Source organism: Phalacrocorax carbo, unplaced genomic scaffold (genome assembly GCF_963921805.1).
Source record: "Phalacrocorax carbo unplaced genomic scaffold, bPhaCar2.1 SCAFFOLD_58, whole genome shotgun sequence".
Classification (NCBI taxonomy): domain Eukaryota; kingdom Metazoa; phylum Chordata; class Aves; order Suliformes; family Phalacrocoracidae; genus Phalacrocorax; species Phalacrocorax carbo.
In genome coordinates this window covers 364544-383607 of record NW_026990389.1, presented here as the reverse complement: position 1 = coordinate 383607, position 19064 = coordinate 364544, and the positions used below count along the sequence as shown (strand labels likewise).

The window sequence follows — 19064 nt, the reverse complement described above, 5'->3', positions numbered from 1 at the left end:
TCTGATGGGAGGATATTTTAATATTCTGTATCTGTTCTTTATAGATTAACATTTGTTTCTTTTGAAAGAGTACAGAAAGGAAAAGGAAGAATATGCAGCCTCCAGTTCCCTCTGCATTTCAAACAAAATCTTTTCAAGCTAAGGAGGATCTTATTTCTCCTACTACCCACAACAATTCTAAAAGTGAATCCTGATTTGGAGTCTAAGGGTCACTCCAGTACAAAGTATCATAATTTGTATGCACATACTTATCTTCAACAGATAATGATGCATTTGCTTGACAACACTCACTTGTCTTTCAAGTACCTAGTTCCACTGTTTCTGTTTAGTATCACTCAAGATCACATCACTTCACCACCTACATCAATACAACCACTAAATTTCTGAGCTAATTTTTACGAAGATACACTAGACCACCCTCTATATTGCAATTTCTGATACAATCTTTACAGAGCACTGGTTGTTAATTTGATTTGTAGATGAAAGATTAGGTTTTGGGGTTTTTTTTTTGTTAAATAGAACTTCTGTTCAGATTCAGCCAAGTCACCAGTGACAGGGCGAGAGGGAACGGCCTCAGGCTGCGTCAGGGGAGGTTTAGGTTGGAGATTAGGAAAAACATCTTCACCCAAAGGATTGTCAAATATTGGCACAGGCTGCCCAGAGAGGTGGTGGAGTCTCCATCCCTGGGGGTATTTAAAAGAAGGGCAGACGCGGTGCTTGAGGATATGGTTTAGTGGTGGGCTTGGCAGTGACAGGTTAGCGGTTGGACTCGATGATCTTAAGGGTCTTTTCCAACCTTAACGAATCTACGATTCTAAGTCTGGTGCCTGCTGTGCCCTGCCTGGATGAAGTGTGAGAGTTGATCTCAGTCCTATGGGTAAGGCCATGGAATGCCAGAAATAGAAACCAAACTGTGTCAGGTCTTCTGACTTCGTGCAGGTGTTGTCTGCGCCCAGGAGGAGAGGTCGCCTTCCCCTGCACTGGATGGAGCTGGCGAAAATTATCCACTGGCACATCTCTCTGATAATGGCCCTGAATGGTAATACGTGGTTTTGGCTTGCAGCTCGACTGGGAGCATTCCCTGGTGCTTTGGGGGGGTCATGGCTCACTCCTGTCTGAAACTCAGCTCTGCCAGACGTCCCCCGTGGGATACCTCCTCCTGGAAGTTGGCTGGAAGTCAGGACAAGAATGATAAATTTAAGAGATGTCCTTTTTCTTGCTGATTTTACCCTGGTACATTCTCTAGGATGTCAGGCAGGTTTCGCGTGACATCGTGGTGTCGGTGCAGCTTCCCCACCAGGCTGTTATTTCAGTTTCAGTATGTTAAACCGAGTATGAAAAGCAGCTAAAAAGGCACCTGCCAGTGACTTGTGCCTCGTGTGGCCTTTCGCTGCTGCGAGCTCAGGCCGCCTCTTTCACCTCTCCAGCTCTCGCTGAATGCTGTCCCCACGCGCCTTGTCTAATTTATACTGGTACAAGTCCCGGAGCAGAAAAGGGAGAGGTTTTTGCGGCAAGAATCGGGTGTTAGACCTGCTCCACAGAAGTGTTCAGGCATTCAGTAACGAAGAAAACCACTATTAGTTTAACTAAAATAATCTGAAAATGAATTACAGAATTAGAAGCTGATGAGCTTCAGCTGACCCTGGCTTTCTGAGAGGAAAGAGCAGTTTGATGGAGAAGAAAATTATTTAGGGAAAGTCAGTTTTCCCTGTTTTTAAGACACTTCTTGTTGACCACTCCTGATGTAAACTGCTGGTTAACATTAATTTTACAATGGGGAAAAAAAGAAAAAAATGTTAGTTGATATGTGCACCATCATGTTTCTGTGGAAGGAGTTAGACTCAGGAGCTTCCCTGTTTTCACATATGATTTCCCCATACAAGTCTCCGTACCTGGCTCCCCGTGGGGGCCTGGGAGGTACTCGCTGCATCGCCCTTAAATTGCACCTCGAGCAGCGCGTTGCCCATCCCTGACCGTGTTCGCAGCGAGGAAAGGTGTGAGTGTGCTCCCTATGCTTTTGGGGTGAGAGCCAAACAGTCCCCTCTGCCTCCAGAATTGCTGGAAGGGCATTTGCTCAAAGGCTTAACTTATTTGTTAATTAAAGGATTCTCTGGGAGTGACAATAAGTATTCTCTGCAGAAGTTCAGCTTCATTAGGAGAAAAAGCTTCTATTTCTTTTTTTTTTAAATAAAGCTAGAAAATAAAAGTAGATTTTTATTTGTCAGGCCCTTTGTACATGGGTAGGGCTGATAAATTTACCACTATAACCTAAAATAAAGAGACCCAATTACCCAAGTGGCTGCAATGTAACCCTCAGCTTCCTCCTCCTGGCTTGCAGAGATCTGTGCGTGCTAAGGCAATGCACCTCTCTTGTTCACCTTTTTCCAGAGTAATTACTGCTTATGAACTGAATCTGGCAACACAGGGTATTGCTAGGCTCAGAGGAAAATATCTTTGTGTTGGTCATATTTCACTTATTAGCATGCAGTCAGATGGCTGCAGTCACTGATGCGGGGGTGCCACGCAGCAAACCAGAAGTGCTGGCACAGCTGATGCAGGACTCGGCATGCTCGCTGCCAAGTTTGCAGGATTTAAGTTATCTATTTAGTTTTCTAGGTTTGTTTGGGGTGGGTTTTTAAAGTTTAAATATTGGTGATTTATTTATTTTAAAATATACTTTTTTAATCTATTAGTCAGATTTTATTGCAATGAAAATATACCTGAAATAGTTCTACCCCATGCAAAGACCTTCCCTTTCCCTTTTTGTTTCCAAATAAAGATTTAAAAAATATTTTTCTATAGTCTCGCAACACAAAAAGGATCTCTGAAAATTACTTCACGAGGATTTCTGGGAAAGACATAAATTGAACAAGAGCCTGGGGTAAACGCTCCGCTGGCATCCGCAGCTGTATCTCTGGTGAAACCCACGGCAGCCTGGCTAGTCGTGCCAGCCGGGCGCCTGCCCCGAGTACTGAGATGTTTCCTGCGTAAGAAATGTTTTCTAAAGCCTGATGGGAATACAATAATTTGGTAGATATGGATTTTTAAAAATTGCCTATTAGGGTATATTTCAAGTGCCAGTGGTATATTGTAACAGCAATGACTTATAAGCACTGTAAACATGGTGGATGTGTCGTTCCCCGCCCCCCCCCATTTGTTGCTCTAGGTGCTGCCTATCCTCATTAGCTCTAATTACAAAGGGGTGCTTCAGAAAGACTCGTTTACCACTATTCTGCACGACAGTAACGGGCCCGCGGGGAGCACCGGAGGTCCCCAGCAGGATGTCCCCTCCCTGCCCCCGCGCTGCTCCTGCCTGAGCGCGCCCCGGAGACACGCCGAGGCTCGCCGGTTGGCCCTCGGTCCAAAAAGCTCCGAAAACTCCAGTGGTGTCACACCTGGAAAGCCAATTTCCATGTAAATAGGGATTCTCCATGGCGTGCCGTGGGTCGTTTTCTGTGCACAGGGCTGCTTTGTGAACGCACCCGTTCCAGGCTGGGTTTGCAATTTTATTTTTAATTTACGGGTAGATGTGCAAATGATTTTTTTCGATTTCCAGACATAACGTTTTCATTGCACTGCAATAAATCCATTATCCAAGGTTGTAATATCTGTATCTGAGCTTTGGCTGGAAAATTACTGTTGTCATTTGCACGGGGATTACAGTCATTATGTACTTGAGTTTCCTAAAACTCTCTGGCCGTCTAGTCTGGTCCTCTCGGCGTCCGGGCCACCAGGTTTCACTCAGTCACCTCCACATCCAGCTCAGTAGCTAAGTAAAACCGCAAATTTGACTACAGTTTAGATTCCAGAAATATATGAATTCTGAAGTGTACTGTTACAATCTGGTCAAATTCCTTTGAGTTTCTGTCTCATTAAAAGCCGCAGCAAGGTCTGGAAGACCAGCACGGTAAGAAGTTTCCCATCGCCTCAAAAGAGTATTTTCATGATTGGTTTTTTCCTAATTCTTCAGCATCATTAGGATCTCTCAACTTCTTCACAAAACAGAGCCAATGCTTTATTTTTTTCATTTATTTAATTATAGATGCACCTGGTTTCTGCAGGACTGTGTGGGAACCAAGGAAATATTATGTCCCGTACTCTCAGTTCTGCCACCAAACCTCACACTAGTTAGCTTTAAAGCTTTTTATAGTTTATGGGGCTTAGTGTTATTTTTTCAAATGTGTGCATATTTGATTTTTATTTACCTAGAAGAAGACAGTGTTTGTTTAGCTTTAAAAATGATACAGACAGCCTGGCGTTGAGATGCTCCGTTATCCACCGACTTCTGGAAGTTGGAGGCGTTTTCATGGAGATCATGACCTGCCTATATAAAGGGATAACAGGAGCAGTAAATCACTTAAGAGTTGTAAAGACTAAATAATTCACCTGCCTAGGCTTGCATAGTGCTTCCGCCAGTCTCATGTCTGAGAGAGTTCTTACACGGCGTCGAGAGAGGACTGACTCGTGCGGTCTTTGCAGTGCCCGAAGCAAAGGCAGCTCTCCAGCAGCTCCTAACAGAGCAGGTGGGCAGGCGAGGGTGCTTCTCCTTCCCCTGCCTCCTGGGGAAAGGGTGCTGGGGTTTGGGCGGGGGGGTGTTGGTGGGTTCATCATCGGAGGAGGGCTGGGGTCGGGTCCTGCAGGCAGAGCTGCCGCCTGCTCCCAGCCCCGCTGCTTGGCGCGTCCTTTGCCATCAGAGGGGTTTTAGCGGGTAGTTTGTTTTAGCAGAGCTGGGTGGAGAGCAGTTGAATGGTCCCAGTTGAGTATTTGTACAAATCCCTTGGAAGGGAGCACTCCTGGAGCGGGTATGCTCTCCAGCCCTTGCCGTCAGCCTGGCTGCTTCTCCACAGTAGCCAGGAAGCTAATTTGAATTTATTTTTTGGTGTTGTTTTGTTTTCTACTGCGTTAAATAAAACGAAGTCAGGACCTGGAAAGCTTAAAGTGCCATTTCATTTTAGTTTTCAATTGCATATGAAAATAATGCTCAGAATAGCTGGAGGCGCCCGGAAAGAACAGCTGGAGGATGGAGAGACGTGGGAATAATGACTGCGGAGGGGTGGAAATCGTGTAAGGCTTTGCCAGCATCGTAATGAGTCCTGCAGTGCAGATGAATAGAGTGATCTTTCCCCAGCATGTTTCAGCATCCAGTGATCTGCTGGAGGCTGTATTCCTGCCACCGGTTTTAACAGCCGCCCGTAGGCATATCGTGCCTGGCCAGGTCTGACTCTGTTCTGACTTTAACCTCCAGAACAAAAAAAAAAATGGCAATGAGTTGTCCAAATGGCTGCAGTACTTTGTCTAAAGGAATAGTTCCTGACGTTTGCTTTAAACCTGCTGCACGATAGCTTCGCTGGGTCTCTTCCTTTCAGTCAGCCCCAGACATCGCCAGCTGTTTGCACCGCTAATGAACACTGAGCTCTTTTCAGAGAAGCATCCACAGCAGCTCCAAGAACTCCTTCCCGAAAGGCACCACTTGATTAGGCTCCATTAGACTGGACTTCATTAGGAACTGGGTTTTCCTTTGCACCTGATTAATTAATGACGTGTGTGGTTTTTATTACCGATTTACTCAATACCGCAGCATTTTTCTGCAGCTGCTCTTAGCCGAATTCAGATTTAAATCCCCGAAGATGCCCCCAGCTTTGCAGCCCGCCGTACTGCCGGTGATGGTGAGCAGCATGTCCCTTTGGGAGTCTTTGGGAGCCCGCGCCGCCATCTGATGGAACCCCAGGTACTGTGAACGCGGCAGCTCTTCTCTCCCCGCATCTCCTGTCCTCAAAACTTTTACTAATACACAAGAAGACACCCCCCCCCCATCCACACCTGTGCACCCTAATCCATGGGAGGCTGGGGGAGGAGGGGGTTAAGAGGTTTTGCTGAGGTACCTTGTTACAATTAAGGAAAATAATAGGAAAAACAGAGCTTTACTGTCAAGTCTACTGCCTGCCTGCTACGGGGCTCCAGCAGTGCGGCTCCTCGGAGCAGCTTTGCCGAGGAACCCTGCAGAGCTGTATATCAACCGCGAGCGCACAGACCTCCTTTATTTTTAGGTTCGGAACAAATGGTATTGGAGGAAGGTAAAACCTATTAAAATATTTGAATAGACGTTATATATGTTACATTGGCTCTATTGATCTCTACAAGCACATTTCAGGCAGCAGGCTTCCATGCATCTAATTCTGGTATATTTACACAGATATATTAATGAATCAGTTTTTGCTATAAAAGCACACAAACCCCATTTCCAACAACATAATATGTAATATCTACTTTGTAACCTGTAAAATACTCGGCGATATGGCCTGGGAGATGAAGTGCTACCTCTGCTGGAAGTTGAAGAAACGCCACACAATTTTCCTGAGAGTAATCTTCGGAGCCTGGGCATGATATATCAGAGGCACAAAATAGAAAAAAAAAATAAAATAAAATTGACTGCCTAGCCCAAGCCTTCATTACTACGCAGGATACAAATCCTAGCAAGTAACTTTCCCTCACAGGCGAACATGCTCTCAATAACTTATTAAAAAAAAGAAAAGGAAAGAAGAAAGGCTGCCTTTTTAAGCTAGAATGACTCTGACTTTCCACTGCACATCCCTCAGGCAATAAAATAATTTACAGTATGTTTCAATCAGATATTGGAAACAGCGCTTGCTTAAATTGTCTCGGCTTTGCTGGCATTTGGAGTACACGGTGGCTTAGCAGCGCTCCCCGGCTGGGAAGGTGTCGCTCCCACCTCCCGCATCGCCCGGTCCATCACGGCTGCTCTGCCAGGCAGCACTGTGGTCCCCTGCCCGCCAGGACCCGCAGCCCCCGGATAAGATGGTGTCACCTGACCTGATTTATCATTTGCTGGTCTTGTTTTCTGTGGTGTAAATCCTACCCCAAGAGTATTTATAGGTTACTCCTTCTCTCTAGCTGATATAGATTGTTGTTAGAATACCTTTGGGTGAAGCAAATAAAAAATAGCCACAAATATAATAGAAACTGAAGCAGATGCATCAGTTTTTCATATTTATTTTTGTTGCTAGAGCTTAGAGAGAGAAACTAATTAATTTGCTTAGGCTAGAATGCAAATTGAAGAAACCAAATCAGCAGGTAAAGTCTCTGCTCAGGGCCACACAGCCAAAATAAATTCAGTAAATGGTGTGTTTTCTCCTTAACAAATCTTACAATAAAGAGCATGATAGGATCCACACCATGAAGAGCAGCTGTCTGGTTTAAAACAAACAAACATCCTTGCTGTCGTTTCTCTTGATAGCTAGCGAGCCCTCATTTTCCGTTCTATAATCCTTAAGACATGAATGTACTTAGGCTAAAAAATTCATTAAACATTAATACAAAGCCTGTTTTAACTTCTGACTGTTTGCTTCCCAAAGATAATTGTTTAAGAGAATGAACTGTACTCCCTTTGCGGCTTTTCCATATATTTTTCAAAAACTAATACTAGAATTATGAAAGATAGGAATAAGTACAGCAAAGTAAATTAAATCAAATTGCTGAAGCCTTGGGGAGGAACTAATGCAAATGAATTAAACACACAGAAGTTCCAAACAGCTACGGAGTAAGTTTCCTTCCGAGCATCATTACTCTGAAGATGCCTGAGACGCTGGCACCTTCGCTAGCTGTGAAGTCGCTATCTTGTAAAAACAAAACCCAGGGAAAAAAAACCTCTTAGCTCCGGCTACTATCATATATTGTACTTTTTATCGTCCCTTTCCTTTTCCGTTCAAGTTATTACCTGCAAAAGCGTAACTCTGAAATGAGCAACCAAAGTTAATTTTCTTTTTCTGTCACTGGGTCTCATCTGTTCACGGATAGATGGAAATTCTGTATTTTAAAGACTGTTTTGACCTTAAAGGCAGGGGAAACTTTCATTTAAAAGCTATTTATTATGCTAAAGTATCTTGTAAGTAAATAAACCAGGGGAAGAAGAAAGAGGGGACTGAATACCAATATATGCTAAAAGTCATTAAAGCAGAGCTGCCATGGAGAGGTGAACGGAGAGTTATTGTTCACTGAATATAGTGCATCAAATGGAAGCAGCAAAGCAAACGGAAGAAGGGAACATTATTAGAAATTGTAGACAAGTTTTGGGTGTTTAAACATTAAGTGGGCAAGTAATGGGAGAAAATGACAGCAAAGTCATCCACTAAAGGCTTTTTAGCACATTATGCACACAGCTTTCAGAAAGTTCCTGTCCCAAAGCTTTCCGCAGCTGCCCTCTGTGCCCTCCCCCGCCCCCGGGCGCTCAGGACCAGTGGAGGATGCGGGGCCGGGAGGGTCTTCAGGCAGATGCTGTTTGAGAGCCCTTATATTGCATTATTTTATAGGCTAATATGTGTCTGGCTCAAAGCTGGTGATAATTTTACCTGGATTTAAAAGTATATGATGGTGCTGGCTGTGAGGGTAAAGGCAAGAGGGCTGAAGAGGTTACGGATATGGAATTATCATGACTGAAAGGGCAAGAAAACCAGGACACCTTACTTCTCAGGGCAGAGGAATGACTGGATGATAGTAAATACTAGGAAATTTGATTAGCAATTTCTCTGATATCCATTAAATATCCTGATTTAGAAGGTATTTGGAAAGGGCAAGCAATTGTAAGACAGGGTGGTTAGGGTAAAATACAAGAATCTGTGAAAGGCATATCAGGCTTGACTGGCTAAACAGCTCTCCCTTAGAAGGAAGCTGAGATCTGGCACATTTTCTTTCCCAATAATAAGTCTTACCTTTAAGCCAACATTTCCCTGCAAAGCTACTGCCTTGGGATACTATTAGTGAAGCAGAATAAGGTGGAAAAATTGTACAGTGAGGGTAGAGGAAGACACTGTTGGGTTGTGTTGAAAGGGCAAACGTTGGCTGGAGAGAGAGACTGGTGGAATAGCTTACGAATTTCTTTCTTCATATTTTTTATTCTGTACCTGGGCACAAAGAATAGTCATGCTGTGATGAAATCTTCTGATGACACAAAATTGGGGGATATTATCAATGGAAAGGCTGCTTGCGGTATTGAGGGTTTAGGATTTCTGGTCTTTTATCTGCAGTTGTCTGTGGCTGTATTGCAGTCCATATACCAGTTAAGAATCTGGCTTCAAAATTATACAAAGCCATATGGTATTTAATCTATGAAGAGGAAAGGTCAGGCTGGGATCGATAAGGTTTTGACTCGGTAGTTTCCACATCATCTCTTCTTCATCATTTGGGGAATCTCAGTCAGGGGCAATTGTCCTACGAGTTAATATCTGCCATTTCACAACCCTGTACTGCTGAGCCCTGTATCCTACCGCTGATGCTATTCACCGCTTCTGCCTCTCGGCTCGCCCTGCTGCCAAATCATGGTAGGCCCCTCCCAGTAATTCCAGACTTGGATCATGATACAAGATAAATGGTGATTATTGCAAGGAGTGACAAATATGATAGCTGGATGTCATGGGCTCTGAGCAATGTCTCAATATGACAGTCTCCAAAATTTGCCTTAATTTCAAGTACTCTGTGTTTAGCTGGATTCTTGTCTAAGCCAGAGCAGCAAGTATGGTTCCTAATTTACAGGAGCTGAGGGAATCTGTTTACAGTTTCCATTATGTAGGGTACTAAATAACAAAGAATCTGAAGGTTATTGGTATCTGTGATGGGGATATCAACCAGCCAGCAGTGTGCCCAGGTGGCCAAGGAGGCCACCAGCCCCCGGGCTTGTGTCAGCACTGGTGTGGCCAGCAGGAGCCGGGCAGGGATGGGGCCCCTGTGCTCGGCCCTGGGGAGGCCCCACCTCGAATGCTGGGCTCAGGGTTGGGCCCCTCGGGACAAGAAGGGCCTGGAGGGGCTGGAGCGTGTCCAGAGAAGGGCAGCGGGGCTGGGGCAGGGTCTGGAGCACAAGTGTGCTGGGGGGCGGCTGAGGGGGCTGGGGGGGTTTAGCCTGGAGAAGGGGAGGCTGAGGGGAGCCCTTCTCGCTCTCTGCAGCCCCCTGAGAGGGGCTGGAGTGAGGGGGGGGCTGGTCTCTGCTCCCAAGTCACCAGTGACAGGGCGAGAGGGAACGGCCTCAGGCTGCGTCAGGGGAGGTTTAGGTTGGATATTAGGAAAAACATCTTCACCCAAAGGGCTGTCAGGCCCTGGCACAGGCTGCCCAGGGAGGTGGTTGAGTCTCCGTCCCTGGAGGTATTTAAAAGACGGGTAGACGTGTCCCCTGGGGCCATGGTTTAGGAGGCCTGGGGGTGTTGGGTTGGCGGTTGGACTTGATGATCTTATGGGTCTTTTCCAACCTTAATGATTGTATGATTCCATTGTATGCTTTTGGAGAGATAATGGTAAAAGAGAGCTCCTCCTGGAAGGAGCATGGTGTGGACTTTGGGAAAACCATTCTTCTGCAGAGCTCAGCAGAGATTTTATATTTTTGTGGTTTATGTCTGTAAGACAGCTCTTTTAATATGGGTGCAAAAATTTCATGTATCTTACTGGCAGAGGAGGCTTTCAGGATTTCTTCTTTCTCATGGGCTAAAAAATAAACTGTGTTTTTTTGAAAAGCCAGAATATCTTGTCACTTACTGTTTTGTATCCAACTGCAAACACATGCATGGTTTTCATGCACATTACCTGATGTAAATAGCTATGCTGACAAGAGCTGAGTGCCAACATTATTCTGTCCAGGTTGCTCTTATTATTTTGCAATGATTAAGTTATGAAAAGGCAAATGGGAGTGTAAAGCTAGGGTTTTGCATACACTGTATGTTGGCTGTATTTTATTTATTTATTATTTTGCTGGAATCAAAAGTCTGTCAGAGTTTGTAGCTGCAAATCTTAATTACATAAAATGCAGTTTAGTTGAAGTTATGGGAAAACAGCCCGTTCTGTGCTTACAGGAGGAATAGCACAACTACCACCTGAGTGGACAGAAAAGGTGAATGTGATTATATATTTGTTGAAGCCTGAAGGCAGCTGCCGGGATGGGGTGTGGAGGGGTGTCTGTGCTGCCTCATCGATCCGTCTTGCACCACTGCAAAGCTGCGTCCCCCACTGAACGCAGAGCCGCTGCCTCAACCCTGTGCCAGGGTCATTGTTGCCTTGAGCACTTTATCTAAACTTCGTCAAGGCTTTAATCTCTTTTTCTCCCCCTTCCTCTTCCAGAAAGTCCTGTGTGTCAGAGCCTGTGGTTCCTGTGTGAGGCTTGGGAGGGCTGAGCCTCCTGGGCTGCACGGGCGCGGGACCTCTCCTGCATCTCGAGCGATAACGTCGGTGAAGCAGCACAGCGCCTTTAAGTACTCAGCAGAAAATGTCAATAAGCAGAATGCAATGCTTTGGACATGTACATTTCTGTTACTAGCTGATCGGTATCTCTCGAGGTTGTACACTAACCGTTATTGAATTCTCCTCTCGTGGATGCTGGGTTACGCTGCGGTGCTCTAGCCTTTCAGCAGTGGCTCGTTAAATCTCTCTCTCACACTAATTCACTTACGAACCTCCTGCTCTCCCTTCCCGTCTCCCGCAGACCCCCCCACCGTGGAGCCCACCTTCCTGGAGATTCGGCAAGGCCAAGGCCGGAGCATCACCATGAGCTGCCGGGTGCTGAGGGCGTACCCCACGCGGGTCCTCACCTACGAGTGGCGCCTGGGCAGCAAGCTGCTGCGCACCGGCCAGTTCGACGTGCAGGACTCCACCGAGTACACCGTCAGCAGCCTCTCCCGCGACAGCTACGGCATCTACAACTGCAACATCATCAACGAAGCCGGCGCTGGCCAGTGCAGCTTCCTGGTGACAGGTAGGCTTGGCGGTGTCTTGGTGCGGGCGAGTTGATGGGACGAGCGTGCTGCAGGGTCGCGGGTCGTTGGGTAACGTTATTCCTGCTTCAACTAACGAAAGGGATATATCCCTCGATGTAGAGTCGTGGCCTAAGGCATCTGGGCTGGATTCTGGGGAGGCTGGTAGCAAAACAGGAGATTTATCTTATTTCAGTGGTCTGAGGATAAAGATTTTTACGTGCAAAATGTAAATACGCCTTCTCTGCAGGCATCTGTCGATATGCTTTTGAGAAAGGCCTGAGAGAGTCATCAGGCAGCAAATTTCTTCCATTTGAAATTTGCAATAAGGCTTGAATTTCCCCTTCTCTTTTGGGACACTCTGCGAGCTCAGAGACCAGGGCAGGCAGACCACAGTCTCAAGCAACTTCAAGCTACTGGAGTACAGAAGGGTGTTGAAATTTGTTCCATTTTTCAAAAAGCAAAGGACTTTGTGAAGTTAGAACACAAAATCACCGGCTCAGGGAGGATGTGCAACCCCTGCCATGATCTACCCGTGTTGTTTAATTAATGCGCTGGATTGAAACAGTCTTTATATACCTTTTATCTTTAGTATCTTGGTTCTGAATGTTAAACTGGGTGTTTAGACATGCACGTCTTGATTCTTCCCCTATTGGAAATTAGTTACCATGACTTGAAGACTCAGCTGCCTGATCCTGCAACACCCTGTACCTGCGGCAGACGTTATGCCCAAGGCAAGGCCCTCTGGTCACTGGAGGCACATCCCCTGCAGGTTCCGCATCTCTCTAGGCTGGTTGTCCAGACGCTTTTTAGAATCCCTGGAGGGCAAAAGGCACCTCTGTTAAGTGAACCAACAGACAAGAAATTCAGAATATTTAGAGGAGAGCTGTCTTAGAAGGAAAGCTTCCCCATCTTAGTTGGGATTTTATTCTTGTCTAACCAACTTGGGTCCAGCTACAAGCCAATCTAAATTAGGTTTTGGTTTTGGGGTTGCTGGCAGCCTGGCAGCTCCCTGAGCCCTGCCGTTGTTTAGGGAAATAGGTGTTATGACCAGCTTCACTGTTCCCAGCAGAAAGGGCATGGATTTAATGTATGAGCTGCTGAGGGACCGTGCTTTGCGCAGGTCCTGGATGTCGGAGTAGACCCTCCATATATACCTGTCCTGGGAATACAGGAAACAATCCAGTTCAGCTCCCGAGTGTTTTCCAGTAAAATCTGTGTTTATAGGGGAAAAAAATGTGGGCCTGCTTTCATGTGGATACTTTTAATTTTTTAATTTTGGACTTAATGCAATGGCATCTCATTGGCAAGGATTTCACCGGGGCAGCAGTGCACAGCACAAATGTGGTGGGAACACAGCGAGCACCCCAATGACTGATGGCTCTGCTTCTTTCAAACTGGGATCAAGCCTTTGGCTGACTTATCATTCAGAGCCTGTGTGGAGGTATTTTCACAGCCACCGACTCCTCCAAATCTTTGGAGTTTAATCCAAAAGGTGGCTCCGAAGGACACCAGAGAAACAGTCTTTTTCCTTAAATGAGTAAATGCAGTTCAATTTACTATTCATCATGGTTTAGACCTGAGACTGTGGAAACCTATTCCAAGGCAATTATTTTGCCCAGACTGGGGCAATATGAGTGGCTTTCTGTGATTTATTACCATGCCAAAGCAAGGCACATAACTGAAAATTAGTACTAAAATGATTTTATGATATACTGTCCTGCATCCCTCTGTGTGCCTTGCTCATTTTTAGTTTATACCATTATGCGAATTTATGGTTGCGTTAAGGATGCTCAGAGTAATGCTTTGGGTTATAACTTCCATGCTTTCCTCAGTCTTTTAAGGTTAAAACTGACATATTTAATAAATATATTCTTTGACACGTGGAGTTGAAACTGCTTTCAGGAAAGAGCAGCAGCTGTATTCTGGTCCCAAGTCGCATCAGGGCAGATGAAGTTAAAGTGTTGGGGAACTGAAAACGTGGAGGAGAAAATGACAAAGTGCTTACAAAGGAGGCTTATGTTTCATTGGGAATGTGAATACAGAAAAGAAATGGGTCACTTCTTAGACACACGAGTGGAGAAAAAAAGCCAAATAAATAACGCAGCGGCAGGAATCTGGTGATAGTGGAGGGCTTTTCCTTTGGGTGGAATAACGGGAGTTGTTGTAGCCCGTTTTTAGTTGGTTTTATTTCCAGGTTTGCATGTAGTAGCGGTGTGCTGCAATGCTCACGTTGCAGGGGCTGCAGAGAAGCATTGGTATGCTAAGGGACGGGTTTTCAGTACAGTATTAAAAGCAGCCTGGTTGAAAAGATTTATACAGGCCCTAGAGTTTGCCAAACCTGTTTTTACTGCATTTGTATTTTGAGCCAGATTTGAGAAGATGTAAGCAAAATAAATCACATGTGGAAAAGGGGCTTGATTTATATCGGGTGGGCCAATCTGCGGCTGATTTAACCTGCTACTGTCTTAAAAATAAATAAGAGCAGAGAAGCAAAATTGTATTTGTGGGAAAGGAAGTTGAGTTCATGCTACTTGCAGCTTCACTATATATTTTATTCAGTGGTTGTTAGTGCACATCAGATCCAAAGAGCAACAAAAAAAGTACATTTCAGGCAGTGTGTCATTAAAACCCTGCCAAGGCTGGAAGAAAAGAGAAAAAAAAGAAAAAAAATAGATGCACACAATGTCATGAATGGCACAGAGCCTCCATGCAGGTGGAGGAAGGATTCGAGCGCTGGAGGAAGAGGCTGGGTAAGCGCAGGGAGGGTCCCTGCTGGTGGTGGCGGGGGCTACCTGGGACCTGGAGCCCTCCCGGGGTTGCATCCTGGCTCCTGCCAGCCCAGGCTGCCCCAGGGACCCCTTTTTCTCAGCAACCTGGGTCTCTTCAAGGCAGGGGAGGTTGTACTCTGTATTTTCTACGTTCCCAGTGTGCAAGAGATTGATCAAGCAAACCCTTGCGTTGCTCTCAGAAGGGCTGGTGCTAGAGTGGGTGCACAATTCCCTGCACCTGGGGAGCTATTTAGGATTAAGATTACCCATAATCAAGGTTACCTGACAGGTCTTGGCATAATACTTTATCTTCGGCTGCCGATAACTTTGGCAGGCTTTTGCCGCTTGCGCTGAAATTTGCTCTGCTGGTGGCTGCCTCGGGCTGAATTGTTCGCAAAAGTTGCTGACCAAAGAGGGTTTTTTTTTTAAGTAAGGAAACAATATCTTCTTTCATCCACGTTAAATTCTTGCAGCTGTTTAATAGGTGTGTTTGAAAGGGTCAGACGCACATCCCTGCGTGATTCCTCGCTTAAGTTACGCTGTGAAATCTGTCTGTCCATCATTTATGGTGCTGGCTTGACAATGCTATATATAATTTATGAGATACTAATTAAAGTAGTAATCATAACACGGGGTAGTACTAAACAAAGCTACTAATGACATTATGTTGATGCAGCTACTTTTACCAATTAACTTCTGACCCCACTGTTGAGCAAAGACACTTTTGAACGTTGATTTTGTGGTGTTCTGTTTTGTGGAATTTTTTTGCCATAAAATATTGCGTTAATTAACAAGCCGATCTTTAATTATTTACTTATCCAGTCTTGCATCACACTTTCCGAGAGTACGTCAAGCCAATCTGCTCATAATTAGGTAACTTATGGTTGTTAGCCGTGAGCACGACTGGGGGTTTCCCTTGCTTTGGTGTTACTGAATTAAAGACAGAGCAGAGCACACCACGAGCAAACCTGGGGGCACGCACGTACCTGCCCGTGTCCCCTCTCTAGCTGGGGGTGTCTCTCAGTCTGCTTGAGGATCTCCAGCCTCCTGCCTCCCTTTACCACATGCCTTAGGAAGTTTGAATCTGAAGAGCTGGATATTGAATCATCCCTTCTGTACGATCCCAGCATCCATCCCCGGTAGGAGCTGTGTGATTCCTCACACAGGAATGTGGATGCAAGAGGATGCAGGAGCATCCTTGCTGGGAAGTTGTTCGGAAATTTCTGCCTCTGTTTCTTCTTTGCCCTTGGCACCGTACGCGGTATCACCGTGGTCTGAAATCGTAGCAGAATTGCCACCCAGCCTTTTGCGAAAGCCGGGATGCTTCTGCCACAAGGGCGTCGTCTTAAAATAAATTGCAGACATCTGAATTTGGAGGGTATGGGGTTCTTCTCCATGGCCCTGTTAGCTGAATTAGGCAGTGTTCTGTCATTTAAAGTTTTGTGGCTTTGTTAATCCTTTCTTATTAGAGAAGGCCTTTTGCACTGAATTGAGGGACAGAAGCGTACCTTATTTGTAGCTCCCCATTTTAATTTTTCTTTCTGAGAAACTCCAAGGAATCCATGTAAAACAACAAGCAGAAGCCCTTTTTAGAAAGCTTGTTTCGAAGGAGAATCATTGGACTCTTTTTACCTGCACAATCCCAAAATGTCAGGATTTTGCCAGTGAACTGCTTTCACCCTACGTTGTTGGTTTTGTCAGGGTGAAGGCAACTTCCCAAGCAGGTAACTCAGTGAACTTGTCATGAGCTGAACTGTATGTGTGTAGGCTGGAAGACCTGGCACCGCCTCTAATGTCAATTCTGTGACTCGCTGCGCGGTTGCCCATCATGGAACGATTGACCAGTGTCTGAACGGGTGGAGAGGCTACAGGAGCTGTGTGTCATATTTCTCTTTACAAATACATTGAATTGAGCCATTTTCCTCTCCATTTGCCAGGAACCTGTAGCTGTTAGTGCCAGACATGGGGGTCATTGCCGTTGGGTAGTCCCTCGCAGCGGCCAAGGGATGCCGGGCGTTACTGAACCCTTACTTGCCAGTTAGTCAGGATTTTCTCTGAAACCATTTGTTCCTCCCCGATGTTCCAGCTGAAAACTGCTAGCAGTTGTTTTAGGCTTTTGGGTTATTTGTGTGAGTTTTGCTTGACCAATGTGGTTTTTTGGTAATAGCTCTCGGATCAGTACAGTGACATGGGCACATGAGAAAAGCTCATTGGCAACTGTGGAAGTAGAAACACAGGGCTCCGGAATAATCTACCTGTCTAAAATATTTCAGAATAGTCTTCCTAAACTACTGAAAGGTTAACTGGTGAGTTGGAAGTAATTATTCGCTCTTTTTCTCAATGAGATGTATGCACGCACAACTTAAATTAATATTTTCATTACTTTGGTAAGTTTTAAAGCTACAAGAGACCATCCAGTCTTCTCAGTAGCACTCGCCCTTCACATACTCTCAGTTTAAGGGGCTCTCTAGGGAACTCAGAAATCATGCTTGCGGCCAAAATTGTGAATTAGAAGTGGAAGGGCTGGAGAGACAAAGACCCAATTTTCCCCCTCGTTTCAAAAATATACATGTAACTCGCATAAGAGAAGGTGGAACAGAGTTTCTCGCCAGGGTGTGTTGAGGTAATTACACATTGCCAAGCATATGACTGTACATTTGCTTTAGCAAGGGCATCTCACCTTTACCTCACAGCTTTTTCAGTGCAGCTTCAACACAGTATTGTTGGATTGAACTATCAAGTTTGTCTTCTGTCATTATATCATAATAAAAGACCAATGATTTATTTCACTAATTAAAATGTCTTGTAAATGGTCCTATTCACCAAAAGCACCCCAAGCATGTTGTCAAATATCTCCATTGTTACTGAGGCGAAGGAAGAAAATCTACAGGTAAGCACCATCTGCTCAGAAGTTATCACAAAGTGAGAAAACAAAACAGAGAATTTAAATTTAAATGCAAGTCCTATTTTTGTAATATACCAACCTTTTTCTCTTTTCAGACCGGGATTGTTTGCAAACCATGACCTTGATGATCCAAAGACTGCAGCGACACAAAACTCTCCTCCCACAGACTTACTGGGTGAAATCTGTGGAGCCGGTTTGGATTTGCTTAAAGAAAGAACAAAATAAAATTATGAAAGTTAACTCTCAAAAATTAAGATGTCCCTTGCTTAGTACTCATTCTAAGGTGCTAATTCAGAAGTGGTGAATATCTGCAGTTCCCATACGATTTAGCAGGTTTTACAGATGCTCAGTGTTTCTCGATAATAGGGTCCCAAATTCCCCTTGATCACTGAACTCATTAACTCATTAACAAGAACAGCACCGGCTCATAATGGAGAATTAGTTGAACTGTTTAAAAGACCCAATATTGAATATTTGCATTCAATAGAAACAACTTCCGAAGTGAATACAAACATTTAAAATTGTATGTCCTTTGGGAATGAAAATATAGATTCTGAGTCAGTCATTCTAAGTGGTTGATATTTTCTTGCATTTTCAAAAGAAGCTTCCAAATAACACTAACATTGACTGCTGATCAGTTGTAACTCAGCACAGTCCTGATGCCATTGAAACTGGTAGGATATGTGTGACATGGGAAAAAGGGTAAGAGGGAAACACATGCGGAGGGTACAAGGAAAGGTAAACAACACATATGTTCATGAGCTACATGTTAGAACAAATTAGTAATTATATCATGTAAAAAGAGATTAAGACACATTCTCCTCTGAAACACCACAATGTGCATGTAGCAGATACAGCGGCTTATAATTATGTTTTGTTGGAACATCATTTACTGTTCCTCCTTACATCACGTAACATCATGCTTTGTATAAACTCAAAGCTATTTTTCAGGGCACTGCCCATTTCCTCCATTCATTAAACCAGGATTTCACCCCTTCCTTGAGAAGAAAGCTGTCTGAGAAGCTCACGCAGGATTCCTCCCTCTCCAAATTACCTTTTTTCCAGTCTTTTTAATTGGATTATTTTGTATTTCTCTACTCAATTTCACTGCTCCCTTCTCTTTCTACCTCTCCCTCCTTTCCTTTATTCTTCCATTAATTTCTTGTCCCACATTATATCAGCCTGTGATTACACCATCACATTAACTTGGTCATTTTTAAGTTATTATCTTCAAATCTAAGAAGCGTGTGTGTGCATATATGCGCGTGCATACAAATTATTGCAGTATTATGATGGAATTAAGCAGCAGAAAAATATTTTAAATCAGCAGAAAGCAATTCAAACACTACACATAATTATAATGGCACTTAATTCATACTACCATTTTTTGGTAATGACAAATTACTTGTATAGAGGCAAGGTGATTCAATAGAATGAACCAATAGGGACATTAAAGCAGAAACAGATTATGAATCAATATAATGTAAAAATAACATAAGAAAAGAGAGCTAAAGCAAAATTACTCTACAAGCTGGGCTTCTCTAAAACTCCTGCATCTAGCTGCAGAGACTGCCCCTCTCTAAAGACCTTTGTCTTGGTCCCTTACAGCTCAGCCCTGATCTCATGGAAATAAGTGGCAAAACT

General features: G+C 44.5%; 1 protein-coding gene across 1 annotated transcript in view; it reads right to left on the bottom strand.

The window, feature by feature from the left end:
* Window positions 1-16553: 16553 nt before the first annotated feature.
* LOC135311100 (BCAS3 microtubule associated cell migration factor-like) overlaps window positions 16554-19064 on the bottom strand; it is a 32094-nt gene continuing 29583 nt past the window's right edge. Inside the window, exons 3-4 of the mRNA XM_064440249.1 lie at window positions 17500-17624; window positions 16554-16732 (exon numbers count right to left, since the gene is read on the bottom strand). Coding sequence (XP_064296319.1) covers window positions 16554-16732; window positions 17500-17624 — 304 coding nt within the window. The remainder of the gene's footprint in view (window positions 16733-17499; window positions 17625-19064) is intronic.